The 15590-nt window shown below is 35.1% G+C and overlaps 1 protein-coding gene across 2 annotated transcripts in view; it reads right to left on the bottom strand.

The window, feature by feature from the left end:
* Positions 1-15590, bottom strand: part of LOC108396566 (uncharacterized) — a 59233-nt gene that overhangs the window by 23442 nt on the left and 20201 nt on the right. For both annotated transcript variants that reach the window (XM_073242271.1, XM_073242270.1), the window contains exon 2: positions 15226-15353. In XM_073242271.1, coding sequence (XP_073098372.1) covers positions 15226-15309 — 84 coding nt within the window. In that variant the 5' untranslated portion in view covers positions 15310-15353. The remainder of the gene's footprint in view (positions 1-15225; positions 15354-15590) is intronic.

The following is a 15590-nucleotide window of genomic DNA, read 5'->3' as shown; positions in this document are numbered from 1 at the left end:
TTTGCAAGCTTATAACAAATAACATGTTTGACACAATCTGGAAAATTCCCCACCTTAGGCGATTTTCTAGTCCTCTAATTCTTTCAATTAGATCCCAGTTGCCCCTTTTAAGGCTCTGAATATTGGTGTTATTCAAAGATTTAATTCTGGTTAGAGAAGCAATAAGTTCCTCTAGGTCCTTGATATTATCTTTCAGGTACATTATCCAGAACGATTGTTGCATGTTATTTTCTTTGTAATTTTTTAGCTCACTTTTCATCTCTTGCAATGAAGTTTCTCTTATGAAAAGTTTGTTTTGAAGATTTCTTAGCTAATGAGAGAGAGAAAGTGTTACTTAATTTATAATTTTGGTTTTAGAAAATTCATGCTTTTAAATTATGGGCATTTAAGTTACATATTATTATTCAATAAAATGAAGACTTTAAAATCTCCTGACAGTATGTTCCAATGTTATGTACATTCAAAAAGTCATATCAAATTAACTTATAGATTTTGGAGTAAGTGATTTTATTCTCATCAACATTAAAGTTGTTCAAATTTTGATACAAGAGGAGATTATACCAATAATGAATTTCATAATTCCTGGCAGAAAAGAAATACCTGATGCTTTGGTCATAGATGTTTTGCTTTTAGATGTATTTTAAAGGGGAGCATGTTCACAAAGCTTTTATTCTAAAGAGCAGCATAAGTTTATACCACTTGTTTTCTGACCTTATTTATGCTGATCAGAGAGATGGTTGAAGGAGAGTCAGGAGAAAGAATGAGGCCTAAGTTGATTTTATATATATACATACATACATACATACATATATATATATACACACACACATACATACATACATATATATATATATATTTTAAGGCAAATAAAAGAAAGAGATCACAAAGTTATGAAAAGAAGCTAGAGTGATGACTTGTGAGAAGGGAAGGGACACTAGAGAGTCACAGGCTGCATTTGAAAGAAGAGGCCAAAAAAGATTGGAGAGTCAGGGAGCACAGCTTTCAGGTGACTAATTTATTTATCTTTGGGTAGCATTTAAAAAATATCTGCTCTTCTATCTGAGAAGAAAGTTCACTAGATTAAGAAAATTGAAGTACTGCTCACATTCAGGGGTCAATTAAGTTTTAACTTAATCTGATTTGTTCAAATTCCTTAATAGGCTGTGTATGATCCTGATGCACTAGTAAGAGAATAGGGGGGGAAAGGGCAAATTTGATTTTACATTGGAAAAGATCATTAGCTTTACAATCAGAAAAAAGTAAAACAGATTTGGTTGTTGAAAAAAATTGCATTAATTAGAATGCTGTAATTCCTTACAGCAGAGGTGATATGAAGACCAATCATTCAAAATGAAATGTTTAGTCCAGATGGTATAAAATGCATTTTTTCTAATTCTAGAATATTCTGTGAAATTGAAACAATGAAATGGGCCTTATATGTCCTCAAAACATACCTTTATGTGCTTTTCTATTACATTGCCTTTAAAAACACACATTTCAGTGAAGGCAGAGTTTATAGAGAAAGTATGAAAGAGTGGAAAGACTTCAAATTTTGGAGGAATAAAACAGACTGTGGCCAAAGCAAACCAGTTAATATTTCTTATCCATCTTATACTGTGGTTTTAAGAAATAAAAATAACATATGTCAAGGGCCTAGTGTAGTGTCTGGCACATATTAAAATGTAAATAATACACTAAGTTGTAAAGATATACCAACTTGCAGGTGTATACTAAGCTGAAGTTTATGGGCCCTTGGAACTTGAGATCGAGTCATCCAAAAAGCACTCCACAAACTGCAGAAACTGTTCAAACTGCAGAGACTCCACAAACTGCTGCAGAATCCTCTAAACCACTTGAGATGCAACAGAGGTGGTAGAGGGCACAGACAAGTTCCTGAATATTAGTGAAAGATTTGAGCTTAACCTAAAGCCCATTTCTCCTCTTTGTTGTCCAGCCACACTCATGATAAGAATCCTGTGTGTTCATTCTTCATTCACTGTAATTCTAGTTTTACGTCATACCATCTCTCATCCCTATTCCCCACCAAGGAAATGCTAATCTCAAAAGTAACCAATGATTTCCTGTCAGATTCAACAATTTTCAGTTGTCATCATTTTCCACGTCTCTGAAGCATTTGACATCATTCTCCATGCTCTTTTGCTGGACATGGTTATTGGCACTTTGCATCCATTCCTACCTCTGTGATGTCTTCTGGTTCTGCAGAACTAGAAATAAAACTAATTTCTTAGATTCCTTTGTGCAAGCTGTGGTCCTCTAGGACAATGGTTCTCAAACCTTAGCACACATCAAAACCATCTGGAGGGCTTATTAAAATCAGATTGCTAGAACTATCCCAAAGTTTCTAGTTTGCCATGGGGCCTGACAATTTTATTTCTACCAAGTTTCCAGGAGATATTAATGTTCCTAGTCTGGAGAACTACCCTTTGAGTGCCATGCTATTTGTAAATTGAGCTGCACCAAAGAGATGCAATACCCTGAAATTTAGAATGGAGGAGGCCTTCCTCCCCTGTTATTTCTGCTAGTAAGCAAGGTTAAAGAGTGGGCCAGAAACAAACTTTCAGCTTTGCAGAAGTTGAAAGGCAGCTGTGGCTCTTCCAAAAAGGCTCAATGGCAATAGCAACAATTTCCTGACCTCAATTTCCTTTCCTACCTACATAGGTTTGGCCTTGAATTCATTCATCCAATGCTGGTCCTGACTCCCAGTCTCAGACCTTCCAATCACTTTGTATATAAATAATTCTCTGCATTTAATCAATTTTTTAAAATACTTAATCGTTTTTAAAGATTTTCTTTAAATTTAAGAGTTTCTGCTTTCTGCAGTGAATTCACGATGATATTTGGCTTTCATGAAACTGAGAGTACCTTTTTTTCCTTCCTCCCTGATTACTTCTTCCCAATCTGCTACTAGGATTCTTTTTCTCTTGCACGGAGGAATTCCCAGTGCTAATATTAAGTAACAGTGCTAAACTAGATGTGATGAATCTTATATTGTGTAGTTTTTTTTTTAAATGATGATAGAAGATATAATTTTTAAAATGCATCTTATATTTTGGAAGCCAGATGAAGCTTCCCACTGTAGAGAACAATCTTTGGAATTCAGTGAACACTTCAGGGCCAACCCCATAGTCTCTAGGGCTGCACTGATTTCCACAGTTTGAGTGCTTATTTATTTATTTATGTATGTATTTATGTATTTATTTATGTATGTATGTATGTATGCATGTATGTATGTATCATTGATATACAATCTTATGAAGGTTTCACATGAGCAACATTCTGGTTACTACATTCACCCATATTATCAAGTCCCCATCACACACCCCATTGCACTCACTGTCCATCAGCATACTAAGATGCTATAGAGTCACTACTTGTCTTCTCTGTACTATACTACCTTCCCCATGACACCCCTACATTATGCATGCTAATCATAATGCCGCTTAATCCCCTTCACTGTCCCTCCCCATCCCCACTTCCTACCTGCTTCCCTTTGGCAAATGCTAGTCCCTTCCTGGAGTCTGTGAGTCTGCTATTTTGTTTTTTCAGCTTTGCTTTGTTGTTATACTCCACAAATGAGGGAAATCATTTGGTACTTGTCTTTCTTCATTTGGCTTATTTCACTGAGCATAATACCCTCTAGCTCCATCCATGTTGTTGCAAATGGTAGGATTTGTTTTCTTCTTATGGCTGAATAATATTCCATTGTGTATATGTGCCATGTCTACTTTATCCATTTGTCTACTGAAGGACACTTAGGTTGCTTCCATATTTTCGTTATTGTAAATAGTGCTGCAAAAAACATAGGAGTGCATGTGTCTTTTTGAATCTGGGATCTTGTTTTCTTTGGGTAAATTCCTGAGAGTGGGATCCCTGGGTCAAATGGTATTTCTATTTTTAGTTTTCTGAGGAACCTCCATATTGCTTTCCATAATGGTTGAGCTAATTTACATTCCCACCAACAGTGTAGGAAGGTTCCCCTTTCTCTGCATCCTTAACAGCATTTGTTGTTCCTTCTCTTTTGGATGTTGGCCATCCTAACTGGTGTGAGGTGATACCTCACTGTGCTTTTAATTTGCATTTCCATGATAAATAACAATGTGGAGCATCTCTTCATGTGCCTGGTGGACATATGAATTTCTTCTTTGGAGAAGTGTCTGTTCATATCCTCTGCCCACTTTTTAATAGGCTTATTTGCTTTTTCGTTGTTGAGATGTGTGAGTTCTTTATATATTTTGGATGTTAACCCCTTGTTGGATATATCATTTATGAATATATTCTCCCATACTGTAGGATGCCTCTTTGTTCTACTGATGGTGTCCTTTGCTATACAGAAGTGTTTTAGTTTGATCTAGTCCCACTTGTTCATTTTTGCCTTCGTATCCCTTGCCCAAAGAGATGTGTTCCAGACAAAATTGCTTATGTTTATATTCAAGAGATCTTTGGAGATATTTTCTTCAAAGAGTTTAATGGTTTCATGACTTACATTAAGGTCTTTGATTCATTTAGAGTTTACTTTTGTATATGGAGTTAGACAATAATCCAGTTTCATTCCAGGTTTCTTTTCATTTTTTTAAAATTAAGATATCATAGATATACACTCTTATGAAGGTTTCACAAGAAAAACAATGTGGTTATTACATTCACCCCTATTATCGAGTCCCTCCCCCATACCCCATTGCAGTCACTGTCCATCAGTAAAGTAAGATGCCACAGAGTCCCTATTTATCTTCTCTGAGCTACACTGTCTTCCCCATGACCCCACACACAATATGTGCACCAGTCATGATACTCCACAAGCCCTTCTTCCTCCCTCCCCACCCCCACTCCTCCCCTTTGGTAACCACTAGTCCCTTCTTGGAGTATGTGAGTCTGCTGCTGTTTTGTTCCCTCAGTTTCGCTTCGTTGTTATACTCCACAAATGAGGGAAATCATTTGGCATTTGTCTTTCTCTGCCTGACTTATTTCACTGGGCATAATACCCTCTAGCTCCATCCATGTTGTCGAAAATGGTAGGATTTGTTTCTTATGCCTGAATAGTATTCCATTGTGTATACGTACCACCTCTTCTTTATCCATTCATCTACTGATGGACACTTAGCTTGCTTCCATAACTTGGTTATTATAAAGAGTTCTGCAATAAATATAGGGCGGCATATGTGTTTTTGAATCTGAGAACTTGTTTTCTTTGGGTAAATTCCTAGGAGTGGAATTCCCGGATCAAATGGTATTTCTAATTTTAGTTTTTTGAGGAACCTCCATATTGCTTTCCACAATGGTTGAACTAGCTTACATTCCCACCAGCACTGTAGGAGCGTTCCCCTTTCCCTGCATCCTTGCCAGCATTTGTTTTTCCTAGTCTTTTCTATGTTGGTCATCCTAATGGGTATTATGAGGTGATATCTCATTGTGGTTTTAATCTGCATTTCCCTGATAATTAGTGATGTGGAGCATATTTTCATGTGCCTGTTGGCCATCTGAATTTCTTCTTTGGAGAAGTGTCTGTTCATATCCTCTGCCCATTTCTTAACTGGGATTTTTGCTTTTTGGGTGTTGAGGCATGTGAGTTCTTTATATATTTTGGATGTTAAACCCTTGTCAGATATGTCATTTATGTATATATTCTCCCATACTGTAGGATGCCTTTTTATTCTGCTGATGTTGTTCTTTGCTGTACAGAAGCTTTTTAGCTTGATGTAGTTTCATTTCTTCATTTTTTATTTTGTTTCCCTTGCCCAAGGACATGCATTCAGGAAAAATTTGCTCATGTTTAATTCAAGAGATTTTTGCCTATGTTTTCTTCTAAGAGTTTCATGGTTTCATGACTTACATTCAAATCATTGATCCATTTCAAGATTACTTTTGTGCATGGGGTTAGACAATAATCCAGTTTCATTTGCTTACATATAGCTGCCCAGTTTTGCCAACAACAGTTTTTGAAGAGACTGTCATTTCCCCATTGTATATCCATGGCTACTTTATCATATATTAATTAAACATATATGGTTGGGTTTATATCAGGGCTCTCTAGTCTGTTCTATTGGTCTATGGGCCTGTTCTTATGCCAGTACCAAATTGTCTTGATTACTGTGGCTTTGTAGTAGAGCTTGAAGTTGGGGAGCATGATCCCCTCCTGCTTTATTCTTCCTTCTCAGAATTGCTTTGGCTATTGTGGTTCCATATGAATTTAAGAATTATTTGCTATAGTTTGTTGAAAAAATGCTGTTGGTATTTTGATAGGGATTGCATTGACTCTCTAGATTGCTTTAGGCAGGATGGACATTTTGACATTAATTCTTCCTATCCATGAACACAGAATGTGTTTGCATTTATTGGTTTCTTTTTAAATTTCTCCCATGAGTGTCTTGTAGTTTTCAGAGTATAGGTCTTTCACTTCCTTGGTTAGGTTTATTCCTAGCTATTTTATTCTTCTTGATGCAATTGTGAATTGAATTGTTTCTCTGATTTCTCTTTGTGCTAGTTTATCATTAGTGCATAGGAATGCAACAGACTTATGTACATTAATTTTGTATCCTGCAACTTTGCTGAATTCAGATATTAGATCTAGTAGTTTTGGGTGGATTCCTTAGGGTTTTTTATGCACAATATCATGCTATCTGCAAACAGGGACAGTTTAACTATGTCCTTGCCAATCTGGATGCCTTTTATTTCTTTGTGTTATCTGATTGCTGTGGCTAGGACCTCCAGAACTATGTTGAGTAAAAGTGAGGAGAGTGGGCATCTTTGTCTTGTTCCTGATCTGAAGGGAAAAGCTTTAAGCATTTTGCTGTTAAGTATGATGTTGGCTGTGAGTTTGTCATATATGGCCTTTATTATGTTGAGATACTTGCCCTCTATACCCATTTTGTTGAGAGTTTTTATCATGAACAGATGTTGAATTTTGTTTAATGCTTTTTCAGTATCTATGGAGATGATCTTGTGGTTTTTGTCTTTCTTTTCATTGATGTGGTGGATGATGTTGATGGATTTTCAAGTGTTGTACCATTCTTGCATCCCTGGGATAAATCCTACTTGATCATGATGGACAATCTTTTTATGTATTTTTGAATTCAGTTTGCTAATATTTTGTTCAGTATTTTTGCATCTATGTTCATCAGGGATATTGGTCTGTAACTTTCTTTTTGGTGGTGTCTTTGCCTTATGGTGTTTTGGTATTAAAGTGATGCTTGCCTCATAGAATGAGTTTGGGAGTATTCCCTCCTCTTCTACTTTTTGGAAAGCTTTAAGGAGGATGGGTATTAGGTCTTCACTAAAAGTTTGATAAAATTCAGCAGTGATGCCATCTGATCCAGGATTTTTGTTCTTAGGTAGTTTTTTTTATTACCAGTTCAATTTCATTGCTGGTAATTGGTCTATTCAGATTTTCTCTTTCTTCCTGGGTCAGCCTTGGAAGGTTGTATTTTTCTAGAAAGGTGTCCATTTCTTCTGGTTTATCCAGTTTGTTAGCATATAATTTTTCATAGTATTCTCTCATAATTCCTTCAATTTCTGTGGTGTTCATAGTGATTTTTCCTTTCTCATTTATGATTCTGTTTATGTGTGTAGACTCTCTTTTTTTTCTTGATAAGTCTGGCTAGGGGTTTATCTATTTTGTTTATTTTCTCAAGGAACCAGCTCCTGGTTTCATTGATTGTTTCTACTGTTTTATTCTTTTTGATTTCATTTATTTCTTCTCTAATCTTTATTATGTCCCTCTTTCTACTGACTTTGGGCCTCATTTGTTCTTCTTTTACTAGTTTCATTAATTGTGAGTTTAGACTTCATATGGGATTGTTCTTCTTTCCTAAGGTGGTCCTGTATTGCAATATACTTTCCTCTTAGCACAGCCTTTGCTACATCCCACAGATTTTTGTGGTTTTGTATTGATGCCATTTGTCTCCATATATTGCTTGATCTCTGTATTTATTTTGTCATTGATCTATTGATTATTTAGGAGCATGTTATTAAGGCTCCATGTGTTTGTGGGATTTTTCATTTTCTTTGTGTAATTTATTTCTAGTTTCATACCTTTGTGGTCTGAGAAGCTGGTTGGTACAATTTCAATCTTTTTTAATTTGCTGAGGCTCTTTTTATGGCCTAGTATATGATCTATTCTGGAAAATGTTCCATATGCACTTGAGTAGAATGTGTATCATGCTGCTTTTGGGTGGAGTGCTCTGTAGATGTCTGTTAGGGCCATCCATTCTAATGTGTTGTTCAGTGCCTCTGTGTCCTTACTTATTTTCTGTCTGGTTGATCTGTCCTTTGGAGTGAGAGGTGTGTTAAAGTCTCCTAAAACGAATGCATTGCATTGTATTTCACCCTTTAATTCTGTTTGTATTTGTTACACATAATTACGTGCTCCTATGATGGGTACATAGATATTTAAAATGGTTATATCCTTTTGTTGGATTGATCCATATATCATTATATAATGTCCTTCTTTTTCTTAGTCTATTTTGTCTGATATAAGTACTGCAACTCCTGTTTTTGCCCTATTATTTGCATGAAATCTCTTTTTCCATCCCTTCACTTTTAGTCTTGTATACATCTTTGCATTTGGAGTCTCTTGTAGGCAGCATATACATGGGTCTTTTTTCTTTGGCCATCTTTGACTCTGTGTCTTCTGATTGGTGAATCCAGTCCATTTACAATTAGGGTGATTATTGCTAGGTATGTACTTATCACCATTGTAGGCTTTATATTCGTGGTTACCAAAGGTTCAAGGGCAGCTTCTTTACTATCTAATGGTCTCACTTAAGTCGCTTATTATGCTATTTCAAACACAACCTAAAGGGTATTTTTTTTCCTCCCTTCATTTTCTTCCTCCTCCACTCTTTATATATTAGGTATCATATTCTATACTCTTTGTGTATCCTTTAACTGACTTAGGGGTATTTGATATAATTTGATATAATGCTTAGTAATTAACTGGCCCACTTTCTTTACTGTGGTTTTATATTCTCCGGTGACAGCTATTTAGCCTTAGGAACACTTGCATCTATAGCAGTCCCTTCAAAATACACTGCAGAGGTCGCTAGTGGGAGGTAAATTCTCTCAACTTTAGCTTATCTGGAAATTGTTTAATCCCTTCTTCAAATTTAAATGTTAATCTTGCCAGGTGGCATATTCTTTGTTCAAGGTGCTTCTGTTTCATTGCATTAACGTATCATGCCACTCCCTCCTGGTGTGTAAGGTTTCTGTTGAGAAGTCTGATGATAGCCTGATGGGTTTTCCTTTGTAGGTCATCTTTTTTCTCTCTCTATCTATTCTGCTCTCAGTTGTTTCAGATCACACATCACCCTTCCTCAAAAGCATGATGATTACCCATTGACTATAAACTGATATAGCATGTTATTTCTAACTATTTCATTGGCTCTGATCTGTATAAAGCATATGCTCATGGAGTTTACCTGGCTTTTCCTTCATTATTTATGCCAATCTTCCCACATTCTAGTTTTCTTGTACATGAGAATCATGGTTCATTTATTGTTCTATCTACACCTCCCATGTGACTTCTTTTAGTACTTTTCACAGGTAAAACCTCAACAAATGCTGAACTGAAACTCTACTCCTATTAAATGGATCCCAATTTCTGATGATTGTTAATAATTGCTAAAGTCCTTTAGCATCATCTTCATTATTTTAACCAGTAAGTCTGGGAATTCTCTGCACTGCAATCATTGTAACTCCGGGGGGGAAATATTCTCCCAGCCCAGGGTAAAATCCTTTGAAACTGACATCATTCAAAGGTAGAAATAAAGTGAGAGAAACCCATTTATTGCCTACAAGCAGTCGTCCACTTCTGTTCGCCCATGTCTCTTGTGACCCAGCTGCAAAAAGGTACCCCCACCAACCTCTCTGGTCCAGATATGCCCTCACTCCCCCTTGTGATTACCTGTTGATATGGAAATGGACTACTTCTCTCCAATCCTTGGAAATACCTATTGATACGGAGATGCACTAAGGCCAGGCAAGAGATTCTGGAAATATTGCAATTTTACTCACAGATACCATAAAAAAATAATGAATGCCCACTGGAGTTGTGTGATCTAGTGATCCCATTTCCCTCTAGTACAATATAAGAACTATGCTTTAAGATATCATTTTTAGTTATTCTATTGTCAAGATAATATTTCTTGAAAAATACCTAAGGCATCATGAGTCTCAAACTCACACAATATTGATTTATAGATCCAGTTTAACTTTCCTTTTAATGGCCAAACTTTGTCAATTAGTCTTCCAGAAGACTTGCCAGTTCATTTTTCACTTCTTCCATATGAACAATGATTTGCAAACCCTAAAGTTTTAAAACATTGCTGAATTTTCTTTTATATCAAAGTAACCCACGTTTTGAATAGTTTGATGCTGGATTTGGACAATGAGCCAGAAATATGTTCAGGGCTTAGCTGAATTTAGGCACTCCAAAAACCAAGATACAGCTTGTTGACAAAAATCGTCAACAAAGGAGTTGTATCTAGAATATATAAAGAACTCTGAACTTTCAGAAAACAATCCAATTAGAAAACAGGCACAAGGCTTGAACAGAAACTTTATCAGAAAGGATACGTGGATGGCAAATAAGCACACAAAAATATGTTTGGCATCAACATCATCAGCCATTAGGGACATGCAAATTAAAGTCACAATAAGATACTACACATATATTAGAATATCTAGAATACAAAATAGTGAGAACACCAAATGCTGATGAGAATGTGAAGAAACTAGACCATTCATACATTGCTGGTAGGAATGTAAAATGGTACAGCCAGTCTGGAAAACAGTTTGGAAGTTTCTTATAAAATTAAATATGCAATTACCACATGCCCCAATTATTGCATTTTTGGACACTTATCCCAGAGAAATGAAAAGTTTTGCTCAAATAAAAACCTGTACGTGAATGTTTGAAGCAGCTTTATTTGTGACAGCTAAAAAACTGAGAGCAACCCAGATATGTCAACAGGTAAATGGTTAAACAAACTGTGGTACATATATACCACGGACTCAGCAATAAAAAGAACAAACTATTGATACACACAACAAATCTATGGAAATTACGCTTAGTAAAAAAGCCAGTCTCAAAAGGTTGTATATGTATGATTCTATTTGTATAACATTTTAAAAGACAGCTTTATCAAGATATAATTCATAAATTCATCCATTTACAGCATACAGTTGAGTGGTTTTTAGTAGATTCACAGATATGTGCAGCCATATTGAACTGTTATTTCACTTTTTAAATTGGAATATAATTCACATACCATAAAATTTATTCATGTTGGTTTCAAATATACAACACAGTTGTGTTCAACAGTTACCCATATTATTAAATCCTCACTCCCTTTAGTGTGGTCACTATCAATGTAGTAAGATGTTACAGAACCATTAACTGCATTCTCCATGCTGTACTACTATTTCCATGACCAACCTATATTCGAATTGTGAATTATTGTGCCCTTTAACCTCCTCCCTCCCTCACCCCTCCCTCTTTAGCCCCTTCCCTTTGGTAACCACTAGTCCCTTCTTGGTATCTGAGTCTACTGCTATAAAATTCCTCTTTCAAGTATGCAATTCAATAGTTTTTAGTATATTCACAGATTGTGCAACCATCACCATATTCCAGATCTAATTCCAGAACATTTATATTGTCTCCTAAAGGAACCCCATACCTACTAACAGTCACTCCCCATTCCCTCCTTTCCCAGCTCCTAGCAACCACTAATCTGTTCTCTGTTTCTCTGGATTTCCCTATTGTGGACATTTCCTATCAATGGAACAATACAATATGTTGCCTCTTGTGACTGGTTTCTTTTCACTTAGCATACATAGCATACTGTTTTTAAGGTTCATCCATGTTGTGCAGCATATATCAGTACTTCATTCTTTGATAGCTGAATAATGTTCTACTGTATGAATTATACCACATTTTGTTTATCTGTTTATCAGTTGATGGACATTTGAGTTGTGTCCACTTTTTGGCTTCATGAAAAATGCTACAATGAACAATCATTTACAAGCTTTTATGTGAACATGTATTTTTAATTCTCTTGTGTATCTACTTAGGAGTGGGACTGTGGGTCATATGGTAACTCTTATGTTTAGCTTTTTGAGTATAAACATTTTTGAAATAACAACATTTTAGAAATGGAAGAGAAATTAGTGGTTGCCATGAATTTGAAGTTGAAAGAAGCATATGTGGATATAAAACAGCCCTAGGAAGAATCTTGGTGGTGTTGAAACTGTTCAGTATCTTGACTGATTGCCCTGAACTTAATACTCACAAACATACAAGTGAGTATAAGTAAAATTGTGAAAATCTGAATAAGATTCATGGATCATACTGTATAAATGTCATTATTTAAGCTGCTATATTATACTATGGTTTTGCAAAATCTGATTATGGGAGAAACTTGGCAAAGTGTTCAATAGGTCTCGATTATTTTTTTAAACTGCAAGTGAATCTATAATTACCTCAATAAAAATTTCAATTAAAATTAGTAATTATTGGTTCTGATACATTTTCCTTTAGCTACAAAATTTATATTGCCTCCATTCACCCCCTCCAGAGCTGGCTGCATCTACCAGGTTACTACTATTTGCCTTACTACTATGTGAAGGGAAGAAAAACATCATATCTACACAAACATAGTCAGATTGTGCTCACAAAAAGTTCCATGACAATCAAACTAAAAATACAGGCAAAAACATATTAAATCTATCTTAAATTCAAGATACTAGATCTTATTATACATATTATCAGAAACATTTTTTAGAAGCTGTTTTAACTCATGTTTATTACTACAGCAGCCCATCTAGCACTATGTAAGAGTATTAGTTCAATATCATATTGCCTAACCTAGAAAACATAATCACTAACTGAATAGTTTAATATTTATCCCTTCTATATCTGGCTTTTCCTAAATATAGCTCTCTTGCACCTGTTTTTTCATTATTGGGAAGAAACACATGATAATTATTTTTGTATGTACCACAAAGAGATTGTTAATTATAACAAAAAATTGTAAGTGCATGCAGTGAAGAGAAAAACTGCCTTATCAAGACAATTGTGTTCCTGTAGGACTAAATAATAGGTTATTGGAAAAGAGAAAGATGACTCATGTTGAAAGTATTCTACTGAAATTACCAGATTTAAAAAAAATAACCTTAACACAGGGAAATCATGCAATAACACTAAATTTTACTAAATTCAGAAAATGCTGATATGAGCTATGGAATACTGTTTAAAATATATACAGTATCTAAAACCAAGTAAAAATGAGACCTTGAACAGTCTTTTAGATACCTGTTTTAACAAATAGATTTAAAATATTTGTAGTTACCAAATGACTTATGTACATGAAGAGAATTGCTTCTTAAAAGCACTTTGGAATTCTTGAAAATAGCTTATATAATTTATTTAAGCAAGGTTTAAAACCTCTAATGTTTTTCGACAATTTGGTTGAAAAAGTTTCTATGAATTAAGCATTGGCATAAATCTTAATCTAATCAAAATGTGAATTATCAAAAATCCCAAACTTCCTAAGTATTGGTAGCAAGTTATACTGAGGAGAAGAATGATGCTACTCATAGTAAAATTGCTATACTTTTCAGGGATTGCCATTACATTTTTGTGAAAGAAAAGACTGAGAAATCTCTCCAGAGTGTCATAATATTTATTGTTTCTATATAAACTTCATTTAAATTTAACCTCTATTCATATCTCTGTGCTGAAAGGGGGAAAATGTTAGCATAAGTAAGATCCAAAGGAATATATATTTATCTAAATATCTATTTCTATATATTTATATCTATTTAAGTGAAACCTGGAGTCAAGTTATTGATAGATGAGATACTGAAAAGAACTTTAATGAGGTCCTGGGCAGAAAAGAAGCCCCCCAAATAAGGCCACTGTTATGGGCTGAATTGTGTCCTCTCAAAATTCATATGCTAAGTCTTAACCCCCAGTACCTCAGGATGTAACTATTTGAAGATAGGTCTTTAAAGAGGTAACCTAGTTAAAATGAGATCTTTAGAGTAGGCCCTAATCCAATACAACTGATGTTCTTAGAAGAAGAGGAAATGTGGACACAGGCAATCACAAAGGGAAGACCATGTGAAAACATACAGAATAGATGACCATCTACAAGCTGAAGAGAGAAGCCTCAGAAGAAACCAACCTTCTCACCACACAAAAAAATGATAATTATGTGAGGTGATGGCAGTATTAATTAACTTTATTGTAGTAATCATTTCATAATATATAGGTAAATCAAATCATTACATTGTACATCTTAATCTTACACCATGTTATATGTCAACTATATGGCAATAAAGCTGGGAAATAAAATTTTAAAAAACAAGAAACTAACCCTGCTGATATCTTGTCTTGGATTTTTAGCCACCAGAAATTTAAGAAAATAAATTTTTGTTATTTAAATCACCCAGTCTGTGGTACTGAGTTATGGCAACCCTTAGGAAACTCACACAGACACCACAGAGAGCTACTTATTCAAATGGCCAGTTAGTATCCCAGAATAAAAGCATCCAGAACATTTCATTTAAAGGTAATCAGAGAAGCAGTACAGATATAAACAGCTACATCATAGTACATTTAAAAATGATGACGGCCTTTGGAATTTTACCATGGCTACCTATAAGACTGTCTCTGCAACAAATATCCTGAGGGTACTTGGGTTCAACTAAAGAATTCTGCCAAGCACTCTCTAGTTCATTAAAACACATCAAGGGAAAAGTCAAGACATTTCCTACAAATTTTATTTGTTTTTCATCTGTTAATGTGACTCGGATATTTTATCAAGTATTAAATAAAACCAGAGTTATTTGTTATTTGGTGCTATATTGAAAATGAGAACTCATCTTTTCCATTAAAAACTTCTTAGTACACAAAATTTTCATTATTATTTTTAATAAATTTCAAGCATAGCAGTTCTTAAGCAATGTTCTAACAGCATTCAACAGTCAACTCAAAAGTACTTAACAATGCATTATATTCAAAGGGATTTCTCTCGGAAAAGACAGATTTGGGTCTAAATCAGTGCTCCTCATTGATGAGAGCTCAGTATTGAGAAAAAAACAAAATTGAGTTTAGGTAATACTTTGAGCTCTTTGTCAGAATGTTTCACTCCCTACTTTTACACAGGACATAATTTCCCAAAGCATTTTATGTTCTGATAATCCATATACCTCAGCTAAAAGGTTCTTGTTTTTTGCCAACAAACCACCAAGGTCAGGATAGGCTGGGTCAGTTGTCCCTTTGTTGTACGTCATTGGGTTCCTGGTGAGAACCACTTGGAAGGTGAATCTAAACAGGCCTACAAAGAGAAATTGCAAATTATTTAACTAAACATGTGTCCTACAGATCAAAACCTACAATGTTCTACCCCACACAAACTCAAATAAGTAGCTACAAGTATAAACAGCTTTAAAATATTCATCTTGATCTGTAAAGAAGAAGTTAAACTGACACTATTTGCAGACGACATGATATTGTACATAAAAAACCCCAAAGACTCCACTCCAAAACTACTAGAACTGATACGGTGGGGGGG

This window comes from Manis javanica, chromosome 8 (genome assembly GCF_040802235.1).
Source record: "Manis javanica isolate MJ-LG chromosome 8, MJ_LKY, whole genome shotgun sequence".
Classification (NCBI taxonomy): Eukaryota; Metazoa; Chordata; class Mammalia; order Pholidota; family Manidae; genus Manis; species Manis javanica.
This window is presented reverse-complemented; position numbering and strand designations above follow the sequence as displayed.